General features: G+C 44.9%; 1 protein-coding gene across 1 annotated transcript in view; it reads left to right on the top strand.

Moving 5' to 3' along the window:
• The window catches only part of LOC117450173 (myelin transcription factor 1-like), a 43481-nt gene that overhangs the window by 26274 nt on the left and 1829 nt on the right, over positions 1-15378 (top strand). The window contains exons 15-21 of the mRNA XM_071203591.1: positions 662-730; positions 986-1048; positions 6458-6541; positions 7931-8191; positions 8933-9024; positions 14440-14543; positions 14755-14898. Of these exons, the coding sequence (XP_071059692.1) occupies positions 662-730; positions 986-1048; positions 6458-6541; positions 7931-8191; positions 8933-9024; positions 14440-14543; positions 14755-14898 (817 nt within the window). The remainder of the gene's footprint in view (positions 1-661; positions 731-985; positions 1049-6457; positions 6542-7930; positions 8192-8932; positions 9025-14439; positions 14544-14754; positions 14899-15378) is intronic.

Raw genomic sequence — 15378 nt, forward strand, 5'->3', positions numbered from 1 at the left:
CTCTGCAGCCTCGCTCCATGCACCGAGGCTGGCAGCTGGCACAGATATGATATATCATCTATACACATTAATTTCTTCTTGCATTTCATATTGCAAATAGATCAGCAACATTCATCATTCTTGAAATTGCTTGTGCCCCCAAATTCTGCATGCACGGGGTTAGGGCTGTGAGTCACGTAAAACAAGCACTCACCCCCCCTCACAACACATGAGGAGCATTTTAGTGTAAATATTCTTCCAAAATGTATTTTGGCGTAAGTCTTTTCTAAGTATGAAGTTCTGCAACAATGACTTTTTTACTTTGTTTAACTTTAATACGAGCCAACTAGTATGACTGGAGTTCAGTCGCATAGTCTACTGGAATGAAGTTGAAGATGTTTCACCTCCATGCTAACGTGGCCTCTTCAGTTCTAATGAGACGTGCACTCATCAGAACTACAGAGGCCTTTCAGCTTTACCTCACATCACTGTGCCTGGATGACTGACTCTACACACACATGACTCTCCCCCCCACTGTAGCCTGCAGTCGCTCTGTGTGTGTGCGCCCAGTCCTGTCCTGGCTCTGTGGTCCAGTGCAGGATGAGGCTCTTTCCTTCACTCATACTCAGACATCCTGTTCTCAGTCTGGTTTCTGACGCTCTCTCTCTAACCTATCTTCCAGTCTGTCAGGCTGTCCTCTTGCTGATAAATCACTTCGGACCCTCATGGCTGCCCACACAGCTGAACTAAAGTATGTCTGCTTTCTCCTGTCTCTCACCTCCAACATGTTCACTGAGCACTCAGTCTGCAGCTACAGCTCTGTCCCTGCTTCCTTTTAACAATACTATCAAATACTCTAAATCAATCATAGTTAAGTCCAATACTGAACAATCAAACCCAAAACAATGAGTCCTAATTTGTTACTGAGAAAAAGTGGTTTCTGCCTGAAGCGTGCTGATAATGTTAGCATGTGGAGTGAAAGAGAGTGTGTGTGTGTGTGTATCAGGTGTCCGACTCCAGGGTGTGACGGATCGGGCCACATCACAGGAAACTATGCCTCTCACAGAAGGTAAATATCTCCTCTGTCACACACACACACACACACACACACACACACACACACACATACACACACACACACACACACACACACACACACACACACACACACACACACACACACACACACACACACACCAGTGTCTCCCTCTCTAGGACCATGGACCGTGTGCACAGCAGCCAGCTCGAGTATCCGTCCTCTGTGTACTATCCTGTGTATAAGTCTCTGCTCCTGTGACATACTTCTATATGTACGTGGCTGCAGTATTTGTTCATTCCAATGTATCTATAACATGTGATCTGGTGCATTATTTGTGATATATGTCATTTGTATGGAAGATATTTATATTTGCTGTTTATTTATTTTATTTTATTATGTTTGAAATGATGAATAAAGTATCTATCCACCTGTCTCTGTGGACAGAGCTGACACAGCCTGTCTTCTCTAGGCAGCCAGGTCTGTCTCACTCTCTGTACCTGTCTCACTCTCTGTACCTGTCTCTCTGACCTGTCTCACTCTCTGTACCTGTCTCTCTGACCTGTCTCACTCTCTGTACCTGTCTCACTCTCTGTACCTGTCTCTCTGACCTGTCTCACTCTCTGTACCTGTCTCTCTGACCTGTCTCACTCTCTGTACCTGTCTCACTCTCTGTACCTGTCTCTCTGACCTGTCTCACTCTCTGTACCTGTCTCTCTGACCTGTCTCACTCTCTGTACCTGTCTCTCTGACCTGTCTCACTCTCTGACCTGTCTCTCTGACCTGTCTCACTCTCTGTACCTGTCTCTCTGACCTGTCTCACTCTCTGTATCTGTCTCTCTGACCTGTCTCACTCTCTGTACCTGTCTCTCTGACCTGTTTCACTCTCTGTACCTGTCTCTCTGACCTGTCTCACTCTCTGTACCTGTCTCTCTGACCTCTCTCACTCTCTGTACCTGTCTCTCTGACCTCTCTCACTCTCTGACCTGTCTCACTCTCTGTATCTGTCTCTCTGACCTGTCTCACTCTCTGACCTGTCTCACTCTCTGTATCTGTCTCTCTGACCTGTCTCACTCTCTGACCTGTCTCACTCTCTGTATCTGTCTCTCTGACCTGTCTCACTCTCTGACCTGTCTCACTCTCTGTATCTGTCTCTCTGACCTGTTTCACTCTCTGTACCTGTCTCTCTGACCTGTCTCGCTCTCTGTACCTGTCTCTCTGACCTCTCTCACTCTCTGTACCTGTCTCTCTGACCTCTCTCACTCTCTGACCTGTCTCACTCTCTGTATCTGTCTCTCTGACCTGTCTCACTCTCTGTATCTGTCTCTCTGACCTGTCTCACTCTCTGACCTGTCTCACTCTCTGTATCTGTCTCTCTGACCTCTCTCACTCTCTGACCTGTCTCACTCTCTGTATCTGTCTCTCTGACCTGTCTCACTCTCTGACCTGTCTCACTCTCTGTAACACTTGTCTCACTCTCTGACCTGTCTCACTCTCTGTATCTGTCTCTCTGACCTGTCTCACTCTCTATACCTGTCTCTCTGACCTGTCTCTCTGACCCGTCTCACTCTCTATACCTGTTCCCCTGACCTGTCTCTCTGACCTCTCTCACTCTCTGTATCTGTCTCTCTGACCTGTCTCACTCTCTGTACCTGTCTCTCTGACCGGTCTCACTCTCTGTACCTGTCTCTCTGACCTGTCTCACTCTCTGTACCTGTCTCTCTGACCTCTCTCACTCTCTGTACCTGTCTCACTCTCTGTATCTGTCTCTCTGACCTGTCTCACTCTCTGTACCTGTCTCTCTGACCTGTCTCACTCTCTGTACCTGTCTCTCTGACCTGTCTCACTCTCTGTACCTGTCTCTCTGACCTGTCTCACTCTCTGTACCTGTCTCTCTGACCTCTCTCACTCTCTGTACCTGTCTCTCTGACCTCTCTCACTCTCTGTACCTGTCTCACTCTCTCTACCTGTCTCTCTGACCTCTCTCATTATCTGACCTGTCTCACTCTCTGTACCTGTCTCTCTGACCTGTCTCACTCTCTGTATCTGTCTCTCTGACCTGTCTCACTCTCTGACCTGTCTCACTCTCTGTATCTGTCTCTCTGACCTGTCTCACTCTCTATACCTGTCTCTCTGACCTGTCTCTCTGACCCGTCTCACTCTCTATACCTGTCTCTCTGACCTGTCTCTCTGACCTGTCTCACTCTCTGTACCTGTCTCTCTGACCTGTCTCACTCTCTGTACCTGTCTCTCTGACCTGTCTCACTCTCTGTACCTGTCTCTCTGACCTCTCTCACTCTCTGTACCTGTCTCACTCTCTGTATCTGTCTCTCCGACCTCTCTCACTCTCTGTACCTGTCTCACTCTCTGTACCTGTCTCTCTGACCTGTCTCACTCTCTGTACCTGTCTCACTCTCTCTACCTGTCTCTCTGACCTCTCTCACTCTCTGACCTGTCTCACTCTCTGTACCTGTCTCTCTGACCTGTCTCACTCTCTGTATCTGTCTCTCTGACCTGTCTCACTCTCTGTACCTGTCTCTCTGACCTGTCTCACTCTCTGTACCTGTCTCTCTGACCTGTCTCATTCTCAGTACCTGTCTCTCTGACCTGTCTCACTGTCTATACCTGTCTCTCTGACCTGTCTCTCTGACCCGTCTCACTCTCTATACCTGTCTCTCTGACCTGTCTCTCTGACCTCTCTCACTCTCTGTATCTGTCTCTCTTACCTGTCTCTCTGACCTCTCTCACTCTCTGTACCTGTCTCTCTGACCTGTCTCACTCTCTGTACCTGTCTCTCTGACCCCTCTCACTCTCTGTACCTGTCTCACTCTCTGTACCTGTCTCTCTGACCTGTCTCACTCTCTATACCTGTCTCTCTGACCTGTCTCTCTGACCCGTCTCACTCTCTATACCTGTCTCTCTGACCTGTCTCTCTGACCTCTCTCACTCTCTGTATCTGTCTCTCTGACCTGTCTCTCTGACCTCTCTCACTCTCTGTACCTGTCTCTCTGACCTGTCTCACTCTCTGTACCTGTCTCTCTGACCTCTCTCACTCTCTGTACCTGTCTCACTCTCTGTACCTGTCTCTCTGACCTCTCTCACTCTCTGTACCTGTCTCACTCTCTGTACCTGTCTCTCTGACCTCTCTCACTCTCTGTAGCTGTCTCACTCTCTGTACCTGTCTCTCTGACCTCTCTCACTCTCTGTACCTGTCTCACTCTCTGTACCTGTCTCTCTGACCTCTCTCACTCTCTGTACCTGTCTCACTCTCTGTATCTGTCTCTCTGACCTCTCTCACTCTCTGTACCTGTCTCTCTGACCTCTCTCACTCTCTGTACCTGTCTCACTCTCTCTACCTGTCTCTCTGACCTCTCTCATTCTCTGACCTGTCTCACTCTCTGTACCTGTCTCTCTGACCTGTCTCACTCTCTGTATCTGTCTCTCTGACCTGTCTCACTCTCTGACCTGTCTCACTCTCTGTATCTGTCTCTCTGTCCTGTCTCACTCTCTATACCTGTCTCTCTGACCTGTCTCTCTGACCCGTCTCACTCTCTATACCTGTCTCTCTGACCTGTCTCTCTGACCTCTCTCACTCTCTGTATCTGTCTCTCTGACCTGTCTCACTCTCTGACCTGTCTCTCTGACCTCTCTCACTCTCTGTACATGTCTCTCTGACCTCTCTCACTCTCTGTACCTGTCTCTCTGACCCGTCTCACTCTCTGTATCTGTCTCTCTGACCTGTCTCTCTGACCTCTCTCACTCTCTGACCTGTCTCTCTGACCTCTCTCACTCTCTGACCTGTCTCTCTGACCTCTCTTCTCTGGGCAGGCTGTGGTCACTGAGTCACTGAGTCTGTACATTGTTAATGTTGGGATCAGTCACGGCGGTCAGATAGTTTGCCACCGTGTCCTGTCTGTTTAGAGACAAATAGCATTGAAGTTTGTTTTGGGTTTTCGTGGTACATGTCCAATAGTTGATGTGATTTTCTTTTTCTTTAGCTATGATTTGGTTGGGCCAGATTGTGTGAGGGCTGTCCTGAGGCCTTGTCCTGTTAGAGTGGGTGAGCCTCAGGACCAGCTGGTTGAGGGGACTCCTCTCTGTGTTCTCCTCTTGGCAATGGAGGGATTTGTCTTTGTCTCTCTCTCTCTCCCTCTCTCTATCTATCTCTATCTATTTATATATATATATATATATATATATCAGGGTTTCCGTTAGCCACTAATTACCGGTTTTTAGCTGGTAAAATGTAATAAAAACTGGTAAATTCAAAACCTGCCGGTCAAAATGTCCGCTAATAATTAGGGAGGCTCCGATCGATCGGCCGCCGGTCATTATCGGCCGATATTCACTCTTAATAGTTTGATCGGTGCTCTCTATAAAGGCCGATCAGGAGAGCTGGATCTGATCGATATGGACATAAACGCGAGTGAAGTGTAACCGGACCCGAGAGAGAGATCAGATCAGCTGCTGCATAATCACCTGAAGCCCCGCCCACTGTTTAGCGTGCTGCATGACGGCCCGTCCACACAGCGGCGTGCGCTGACGCTTGCCGGCGGGCGTGTCTGAAACTCGACCAACAACCAATCACATGAATCTCCCGCCCCTGACACACAAGCAGCGGTTTGATTGGCTAGAGCTTGTACTGGCATATGATTCGATTGGCTGACGCCTCGCCAAGGCGTCAAAAGTTGAACATTGCTCAACTTTTGCAGCGAGCCACGCCAGCAACGCTCCGCGTCGCTTTCCACGATGCATTTCGGCTAAAAGTGACGTCACCCCATTCAAAGTGAATGGGGAAGCGTCAACGCACGCCGCTGTGTGGACGGGCCGTGAGAAACTGACGTGCTGTCAGGAGAGAGAGAGAGGGAGAGGGGAAAAGAGAGGATCCGTTTCTCCCGTGTTATTATTCAAAGTTAATGTAAACTTTTGAATAATGTACTTCATCTACTACAATTAGTTTGTTTGAATATAATAATGATGTTGTTTGTTGTTTGTGAAATCATTTATTGAAAAATGGAATCTGAATGTTTCGATCTGTTACGATTATAAACTGAAGCGATATAAAAATGACTCCCATTAACTGAGTTTTAAACATCAGCATATCCGGTCATAGTCCGGTAATTACCTGCTAACGGAAACTCTGCTACACAATTATTATTATTATCATTATTGAAACATGACCGGTAAGTTTCAAATTTGTCCGGTAAAATAAATTCTGTCCGGACATTTGACCGGCGAGAAAAAATCCTAGCGGAAACCCTGATATATATATATATATATCTCTATCAATGTCTCTCTCTCTCTCTCTCTCTCTCTCTCTCTCTCTATATATATATATATATATATATATATCTCTCTCTCTATATATATATATCTGTCTGTCTATCTGCCCTCTCCCTCTCTGTACTGACCCACTGTGACTCTCTCTCTTCCTCTCTGCAGTCTGTCCGGATGCCCCAGAGCCAAGAAGGGGGGGGTTAAACTAACACCCACCAAGGATGACAAGGAGGACTCTGAGCTGTTGAGGTGAGCAGCAGTTGCTCTACTGTTAGAAGGACAAAGTATAATTAAGTGATTAACAACAATTACTCACTTTGTTTTTGACAAATATTATTATTGGCAGTGTTTTTTCCAACAAAAGACATTACACAAAGTATAACCCCCAAAGGTAAATACATTCAAATACATAAATACAACATAGTCACAATACAAAAAGTAATATTTAAATTAATAACATACAAAAATATACATGTTGACAGTGAACAATAATTACAAAAGAAAACTCAAAACAACATATATTTAAAAAAATGATGTAAATGGACATGTGAAATTGTCAGAAGGTTTAAACAGGAAGTAACAAAGCTGGAACAGGAAGCTACATCACATCCAATCAGATTGCCTACTAATTGGCAAGGTCGTACCTAGCTCCTTTGTATGAATGTCCCCATACAGCAGGTCTCAGGCTGTCCCTTTCCAGCATAGCGCCATGTCTCTATGGCCAGACAAGGAGAGAGCTTTTCTAAACACGGATTGGTTAAGGGGATTTTGTTTTTTTCCCAAAGACTGCTATTATAGCTTTAGTTTTTTCTTGTTGTCATTACGTTGTTGAATCATAGGGAAAACACCAATAATACAGAGTGTTGAGAATTCTGGAAGAGTGGCTGAATCCATTTGTGATGATGTGGCCAGAACATCTTCCCCAAACATGTTGATATCTGGCCAGCAGTGGAACAGTGTTCCCTGATCACTATTACATGTTGCACATTGATCTGTTCTATTTGCATCAAAATGGTATGCTGGCGTTTACTGAATCACAGATTTCTATAATAATCAGAGGTGTAAAGTAACTGAATTAATTTACTCAAGTACCGTATTTAAGTATATTTCTAAGATACTAGTACTTTCTTGAGTATTTCAATTTGTCCACCCCATGGAGGGGCTACTTTTTTCACTACATGTATTAATACCTTTAGTTACTTCACAGATGAATGATGTGAAATCTAATCAAGTGTTGAATCAGACTTTAGTTCCACCTGGAGTAAATCCACCAGCTACCCTGCAGTCTACAAAGTACTTCAGACTAGCTGCACCTTCACCAGCTTTGAGAACACTTTCATGATCAATCATTATAAAACATATCATATATATTATTCTGACATGGACCAATCTGCACCATGACTACTTTTACTGTCGCTACTTTCACTATATTTTGATGAGAATACTTTTATACTTTTACTTGAGGAACATTTTGAATGCAGGACTTTAACTGTAACAGAGTATTCCTACACTCTGGTACTTCTACTTTTACTCAAGTATAACATCTGAGTACTTCTCCCACCTCTGATTATAATTCTAAGACTAAACACCACATGTATTGACGTGTCAGTGTGGGCCCACCTTTCCCCCTCTGCTCAGTGAAAGAGGAGGCAGTGACACGGAGCTCTCTGTCTCCAGGTGTCCGGTTCCTGGCTGTGACAGTCTGGGCCACATCAGTGGGAAGTACGCCACCCACCGCAGTGCCTACGGCTGTCCGCTGGCCGCGCGCCGGCAGAAGGAGGGTCTTCTGAACGGCACTCCCTTCTCCTGGAAGGCTTTCAAGACGGAGGGCCCGACCTGCCCGACGCCAGGCTGCGACGGCTCGGGCCACGCCAACGGCAGCTTCCTGACGCACCGCAGGTACCCCCCCATCTGAGAGTTCACAGTGTCATCTGAAAGTGCAATCATTTCAAACTGTTGCAGGTATTTCTCACACTCATCAACCTGATCTTTCTTACCTAGTCTAGAGAAGTTGTAAAAGTATGCTAAAAATACAGGAAACCTTCTGGAAGTAGTGGTAGTGTCCAAACGGTGGTACTGCCTTACCGTGACAGTCAGGTGGTGCCATTAACCCACCTGACTGTCACTTGGTAAAGAGATGTCAGTAAATCCCTTTTTTTCTCTCCATTTAATTGACTGAGCCAAGACCAGCGTCGGGAAATGCGCATGCTCTATTTACCTAACCCCAGATAATCCCGATACTTCAGTTCTCGAGAGCCAGGCCATTTTTTCTTCATGCGCCACTGAGAAACTCTCAGGTGCCAAACTGAGTATCAGAGTAACTATATGTGATTTCTGCACTAGCCTCAGTAAGGGCGCTTAAAAACATGCTGGCCAAAAACAAGCACTGATACAATTATCTTCAGTACTAACGTCTGTGCCAATTGTTTCAAGTGAGATGTGAGCTCCTTAAGACCCTCACAACGCGATAAAGAGCAGACCATAGAATCTCTATGAAAACACCACAGGCTCTTTGGTGCACGGCGGCCCTAGAGACAGGTTTACTGCGGCTTCTTCTATATCCCGACAAATAATGAGTCCTTCATGAGCCTCATGTTCATAATGCCACTGCTCTTGGTCCTGATCAGATGCTCCTCTCAGTCTGTCAGGTTGTCCCAGAGCGTCGGCCAACAAGAAAAGAGCCAAGTTACCCGGAGACGAGTACATCACCGCCAAGTTCAGAGCCAGCGATGGTAAGAGACTTTTCTTGTGTCCCAAAATGCTATCATTACTACCAATATCAATATTTATAGATGTGCCACTACAATCTTTCTTACAGTGCAGACGCTTGTCTGCTTGCTCTTGCCTCTGCTTACTTTTTATGCTGATTTTCCTATTCTTATTCTCTGATAACTTCGAGCAGCGGCTCCTGCACATTAACTTATCACTGGGACAGTTCATCTTCGTAAATAGACGGAGGGTTTCAGCCATATTTCAACATTTTTACGACGACCTCAGCCTTACAGTAGCGTGGCCTAGCAACAGCTAAAGCCTGGTAGGCTACTGCATGCTATTTAGCTTAAGCTAGTTGTTAGCGAAATGCCTCCGTTCTCTACAGATGACTTCCACAAACTTCTACAGAAGATGGCTGTGTTGGAAATGAAAATGCAACGGTTGGAAATTAACGTGGAAGTGAATGGACTATGTCGTGGGAATGACACCACTTTACCAGTGTTGCAAAATAATGGAAAAGGGTATGCTAACTCACAGCTAGTTAGCAGCTACAAGGATTCCAAGGAACAGGAGGGCTGTGTACTGGGTAATAAATCTACAAGTGGTAGTCCTCCCTGGAACTCTCTGGGTGCAAAGCCGAGGAGTAAATCTTTTTCATGGGATTTGGGAGGACGAACAACAGACAGAGCCCAGCGCTCTGAAATCTGTGATGCGACCGGCTGGCCTGCATTGTTATCACCCAGGAAGAGCGCCTCTTCAACCCCTAAACAGCCGTGGACAGCTGCTAAAGAGAGAATTACAAACAATCCTCCTAAACCACCAAGTGTGCCAATCCAGAACAGATACGCTCCACTGACCGAGAGCCGGAGATCTCTTTCTGATGACCTGGATAACCCGTCCTCTTCACACAGCAGGGTAAGGACCAATAGCTACTCCAAAAGTAAAAGGCTAGAGGGAAAGCTAACGACTGGGCCTGAAACTCTGATTGTGGGTGACTCTGCTGTAAGAGATGTAAAATATCTGTGTAGTAAGAACAACACCAAAGTACTCTGTTTTCCCAAGGATGTGGTCTCTGACTTGGCTGAGAAGATCCTGCATATTGGGGCTGAACATCTGACTGTGAAGAATGTGGTACTGCACATTGGAACAAATGATATTGTGAAACAACAGTCAGAAGTGCTGAAAGAAGACTTTAAATGTCTGTTGGAAACTGCCAGCTCTCTAAATGCAGAAGTGTTCATCAGTGGCCCTCTACCGCCAGTCCGAAGAGGAGTGGAGAGATTCAGCAGACTGTTTGCACTGAACACCTGGCTTTCAACTGTCTGTACTGACCATTCTGTCCATTTTATTGACAATTGTAACTTTTTCTGGGATCGCAGACATCTTTTCAAGACAGATGGAGTTTGCCTGAACAAGCCAGGAGTGAAATTGTTTATCTCTAACATATTCAACTGCCTGCGTCATCAATCTGTTCCCTCTGCCAAGGACAAGCGGCAAGAGGAATCAAAACAGGAGAAAGACACAACACATCGCTCAGAAAACCCTGAAGAAGTATCACTGCAGTGCACTGAGGAATGTTCTGATTATGGGAGACATATGAAACACACGGAGGAGTCTCCACCGCCCGTCATCCCCCCCCTGTCAACGCCTTTGAGGATACTCCGTTCACCCTTTCACCCTCGCCCACCCTCCTGGAGATCGCTGAACCCACAAAGGAGATACAGAGGGTTGGCACCGATTCCTTCCTGGAGTTCAAAGACCAAACTAAGGCGATACGCAGGGCTGGCAGCATTTCCTTTACCCCCGCTCCTCAACGACGCCCACCAAAATCACCGCAGAGACGCGCACCATCTCCCCCGTCTTCATCACCGTGCCTACGTCAACCACCTTCCCACCCTGGCAGCATGTCCTCTACCCCCGCACCATCTCCCCCGTCCTCATCACCGTGCCTACGTCAACCACCTCCCCACCCTGGCAGCATGTCCTCTACCACCGCACCATCTCCCCCGTCTCCATCACCGTGCCTACGTCAACCACCTCCCCTCCCTTCAAGAAAGCATCTGCAGTCTCCGAAGCCTGATAAGAATGTGTGTGTACAAAACACAACAAACTCTTACTGATATGTGTGGGGTCCAGGCTCAAGGGCGTATGGCACTCTCAACTCTTTCCAGGACATGCCGGGGCCCTGCCTGTCAGTAGCTTTGCCGATATCTGTGTTGATAGGTAATAGATTAAGAGCGGTGAATCATTTTAGAAACAGGAAGCGCCCAAACGTTTGTGTGAGTTTATCTAATTTAGCAGTGATTCCATGTCAGCCACAGCTTGAAACAAAAAACATGACTGATAGTGTGTTTAACAAACTTAAACTAGCTTTATTAAATGTCAGTTCTTTGGCAGGAAAAACATTTTTAATCAATGATTTTATCACTGAGCACAATCTCGATTTTATGTTTTTAACAGAAACTTGGATTGAACAAAATAACAGTGCAGCTGTTCTTATCGAATCGACCCCCCCAACTTTAGTTTTATGAGTCAGGAAAGAATGCATAAGAAAGGGGGTGGAGTTGCTATTCTGTTCAATGATTCCCTTCAATGCAGGAAGACATCATATGGAAACTTTGATTCTTTTGAATATGTGGCCCTTCAGCTGAAATGCTCCTCTCGAGCTCTGTTCCTAAATATCTATAGACCAGCCAAATACTGTGCAAGCTTTTTTGATGTCTTTACTGAACTGCTGTCTATAGTGTGTATTGACTTTGACCGTCTAGTCATTGTTGGTGATTTTAACATCCATGTTGACAACCCTCAGGACAGAGGGGCTAAAGAACTGTGTTGTGTTCTTGATAGCTATGGACTGACTCAGCATGTGACGGAGCCCACGCACAATAAGGGGCACACTCTGGACTTCATTATCTCAAAGGGTCTGAATATCTCTAAGGTTGTGGTGACTGATGTTGCGCTCTCTGACCATTCCTGTGTTTTCTTTGAGAGCTCTATTTCTGTTCACAAAAATGTTCAAAAAGAGGTAACCACAAAGCGATATTTAACTGAAAATACTAGGGAAATGTTTACTCAGAATTTTTCTACCACACTTGCCCCTGCTAACACCTCAGTAAATGAGCTAGTAGATCATTTTAATTCAAAAATAAAAATGTGTATAGATGCCATTGCTCCAATTAAGGTAAAGGAAGTGTCTCAGGCAAGAAAATATCTCCATGGAGAAAGGCCATGACCATGAAAACAGAAAAAAGAGAATGTTGAAAAGCTGAACGCAGGTGGCGAAAAACAAATCTCCAGGTTCACTTTGAAATCTATAAAGAGAGACTTGGCCTTTATAATTTGGAATTGAAAAACGCACAACAATCGTTCTTCTCTGACATCATTACCAAAAACAAAAACAACGCACGTGCCTTGTTTGCTACCGTCGACAGACTAACTAACCCCCCAGTGTCAGTAGCCTCCGAATTTCTATCCACCAGGGCGTGCAATGATTTTGCCTCCTTTTTCACTGACAAAATTCAGAAAATCAGACAAGCAGTCAGTGCCTCTGCATCAGGAACAGCAAATGTGTTGTCTCTGTGTCCACTTAACATCAATTCAGACACCATGACACAATTCCATCAGATTAATGATAAAAACCTAGAGGACATTATACAACTTCTGAAATCCTCCTCCTGCTGCCTTGATATTATTCCGACAGGATTTTTTAAAGATGTTTTGCCTTGCATGGCCTCAGATCTACTTCATATAGTAAACAAATCTCTTCACTCAGGTATTTTTCCACAGGCCCTGAAAACTGCAGTCATTAAACCGCTCTTAAAAAAGAATAATCTAGATGCTTCAGTAATGAACAATTACAGGCCCATGTCAAACCTCCCATTTCTAGGTAAAATCATTGAAAAAGTTGTTTTTCAACAGTTGAGTAATTTCTTGCATTTAAATAACTGTTTCGATGTGTTCCAGTCAGGCTTTCGTCCAAACCACAGCACTGAGACTGCTCTTGTAAAGGTCTTTAATGACATCCACTTAAACACAGACAGTGGCAGAACTTCAGTGTTAGTATTATTAGATCTCAGTGCTGCGTTTGACACTGTTGACCACAGCATATTACTAGACCGACTGGAAAACTGGGTGGGACTTTCGGAAACAGTTCTAAATTGGTTTGAATCCTACTTAAAGGACAGAAACAACTTTATTCCTATAGGTAAATACACATCTGAGTTGACAAATATGACATGTGGGGTTCCTCAAGGCTCCATCTTGGGGCCTCTTCTCTTTAACATCTACATGCTACCACTGGCTCAGATAATGAAAAACAACAAAATAAGTTACCATAGCTATGCAGATGACACACAAATTTACGTAACAATTTCACCAGGAGACTATGCTCCAATTCAAACACTGAGTAAGTGCATTGAACAAATCAATGACTGGATGTGTCAGAACTTTCTCCAATTAAACAAAGATAAAACTGAGGTAATGGTTTTTGGAGCCAAGTCAGAACGTATAAAAGTTAGCGCTGAGCTTCAGTGTGCAATGTTCAAACCAACAGATAAAGCCAGAAATCTAGGTGTAGTCATGGACTCTGACCTGAGTTTCAACAGTCACATTAAAACAGTTACTAAATCAGCCTACTATCACCTAAAGAATATATCTAGGATTAAAAGACTAATATCACAGCAGGATTTGGAAAAACTTGTCCATGCGTTTATCTTCAGTAGACTCGACTACTGCAATGGTGTCTTCACAGGTCTCACTAAAAAATCTATTAGAAAGCTGCAGCTGATTCAGAACGCCGCTGCTCGAGTCCTCACTAACACTAAGAAAGTGGACCACATCACTCCTGTTCTGAAGTCTTTACACTGGCTTCCTGTGTGTCAAAGAATAGATTTCAAAATACTGCTGCTGGTTTATAAAGCTTTGAATGGTTTAGGCCCAAAATACATTTCTGACCTCCTGCTAAATTATGAACCATCCAGATCTCTCAGGTCTTCAGGGACTGGTCAGCTTTCTGTCCCCAGAGTCAGAACTAAACATGGAGAAGCAGCGTTCAGTTATTATGCTCCAAATATCTGGAACAAACTCCCAGAAACCTGCAGGTCCGCTGCAACTCTGACTACTTTTAAATCCAGGCTGAAGACTTTTCTTTTTGTCGCTGCTTTTAATTGAACTATTCATATCTTAGACTGCACTGTAACTTTTATCCATGTATTTTTTCTTTTAATGTTTATTTTATTAGCTTTTCTTTTTTAATGCTTAATGTCTTTCATTTTTTGTAAAGCACGTTGAATTGCCTTGTGTTGAAAAGTGCTATATAAATAAACTTGCCTTGCCTTGCCTTGCCTTACAAGTTGTGCACCACACATATTGGTGATAATAGAGATGTGTGACTGCCAGAGGAATTCCTGCTTGCTGACTGCGTGTTGTGTTCTCAGTTCTGGACAACGATGAGGACATCAAGCAGCTCAACAAGGAGATCAACGAGCTGAGCGAGTCCAACGGTGAGATGGAGGCCGACATGATGAACCTGCACACTCAGGTGAGGCCCATCTGTCTGCAGGAGAAGGCTGCAGGGAGCCGCTGGACATGGTGAAGCTGTCACTCACTGCAGCTTTTTCAGTGGACTTACCTGAAAAGAACCCTGCAGCCACAAACGTTTTCCTACATTATTATTATTATTATTATCATTTACATTTCCGGTTTTATGGTCAAGCTCTCTTCTTCAGGTTGTGTATGTGTCTGTGTTTCAGATCTCTTCAATGGAGAACAACCTAAAGAGCATGGAGGAGGAGAACAAACATATCGAGGAGAGGAACGAGGCCTTGTTCCTGGAGCTGTCCGGCCTGAGTCAGGCCCTGATCCGCAGCCTGGCCAACATCCGCCTGCCCGCCATGGTGAGCATCTGCACAATGACACGTTAGAGGAAACCTTTCCACTGTCTGGCTCTGCAGGACCTTACTGCAGGAGGCATTTGGTCAATGTTTTTAAATACATTGATATTACCAATTTCTTTGAGATTTTACAATGCAACATTAGAACGAAAAAGTTAAATACTTCTTGCAAGGTCTTATTATTTTTCTGAATTTTGTCAAATGTATTTGACAATCAAGTCCAAAAAAGAATCACAGCCCTAAGAAGAATATTGTCATCCATTTAACAGCAGAGGAAATCAGTGAACCCTGGTGTTGACAGGGTCTACTTCAGCATATCAAATATTAGATTACTCTCAGTAAATGTCGAGTCATACTAAGTAAGCTTAGAAAGAATGGCATCCAAGCACAGTTCTGAGCGGCAGTTCTCACTAAGTATCAGTGCAGGAGCCTTCCAAAACAGACAGATGATGAATGGAGACCATAAAGCTGTAGCTCAAACTG

The sequence above is a fragment of the Pseudochaenichthys georgianus genome, chromosome 7 (genome assembly GCF_902827115.2).
Source record: "Pseudochaenichthys georgianus chromosome 7, fPseGeo1.2, whole genome shotgun sequence".
Taxonomy (NCBI): domain Eukaryota; kingdom Metazoa; phylum Chordata; class Actinopteri; order Perciformes; family Channichthyidae; genus Pseudochaenichthys; species Pseudochaenichthys georgianus.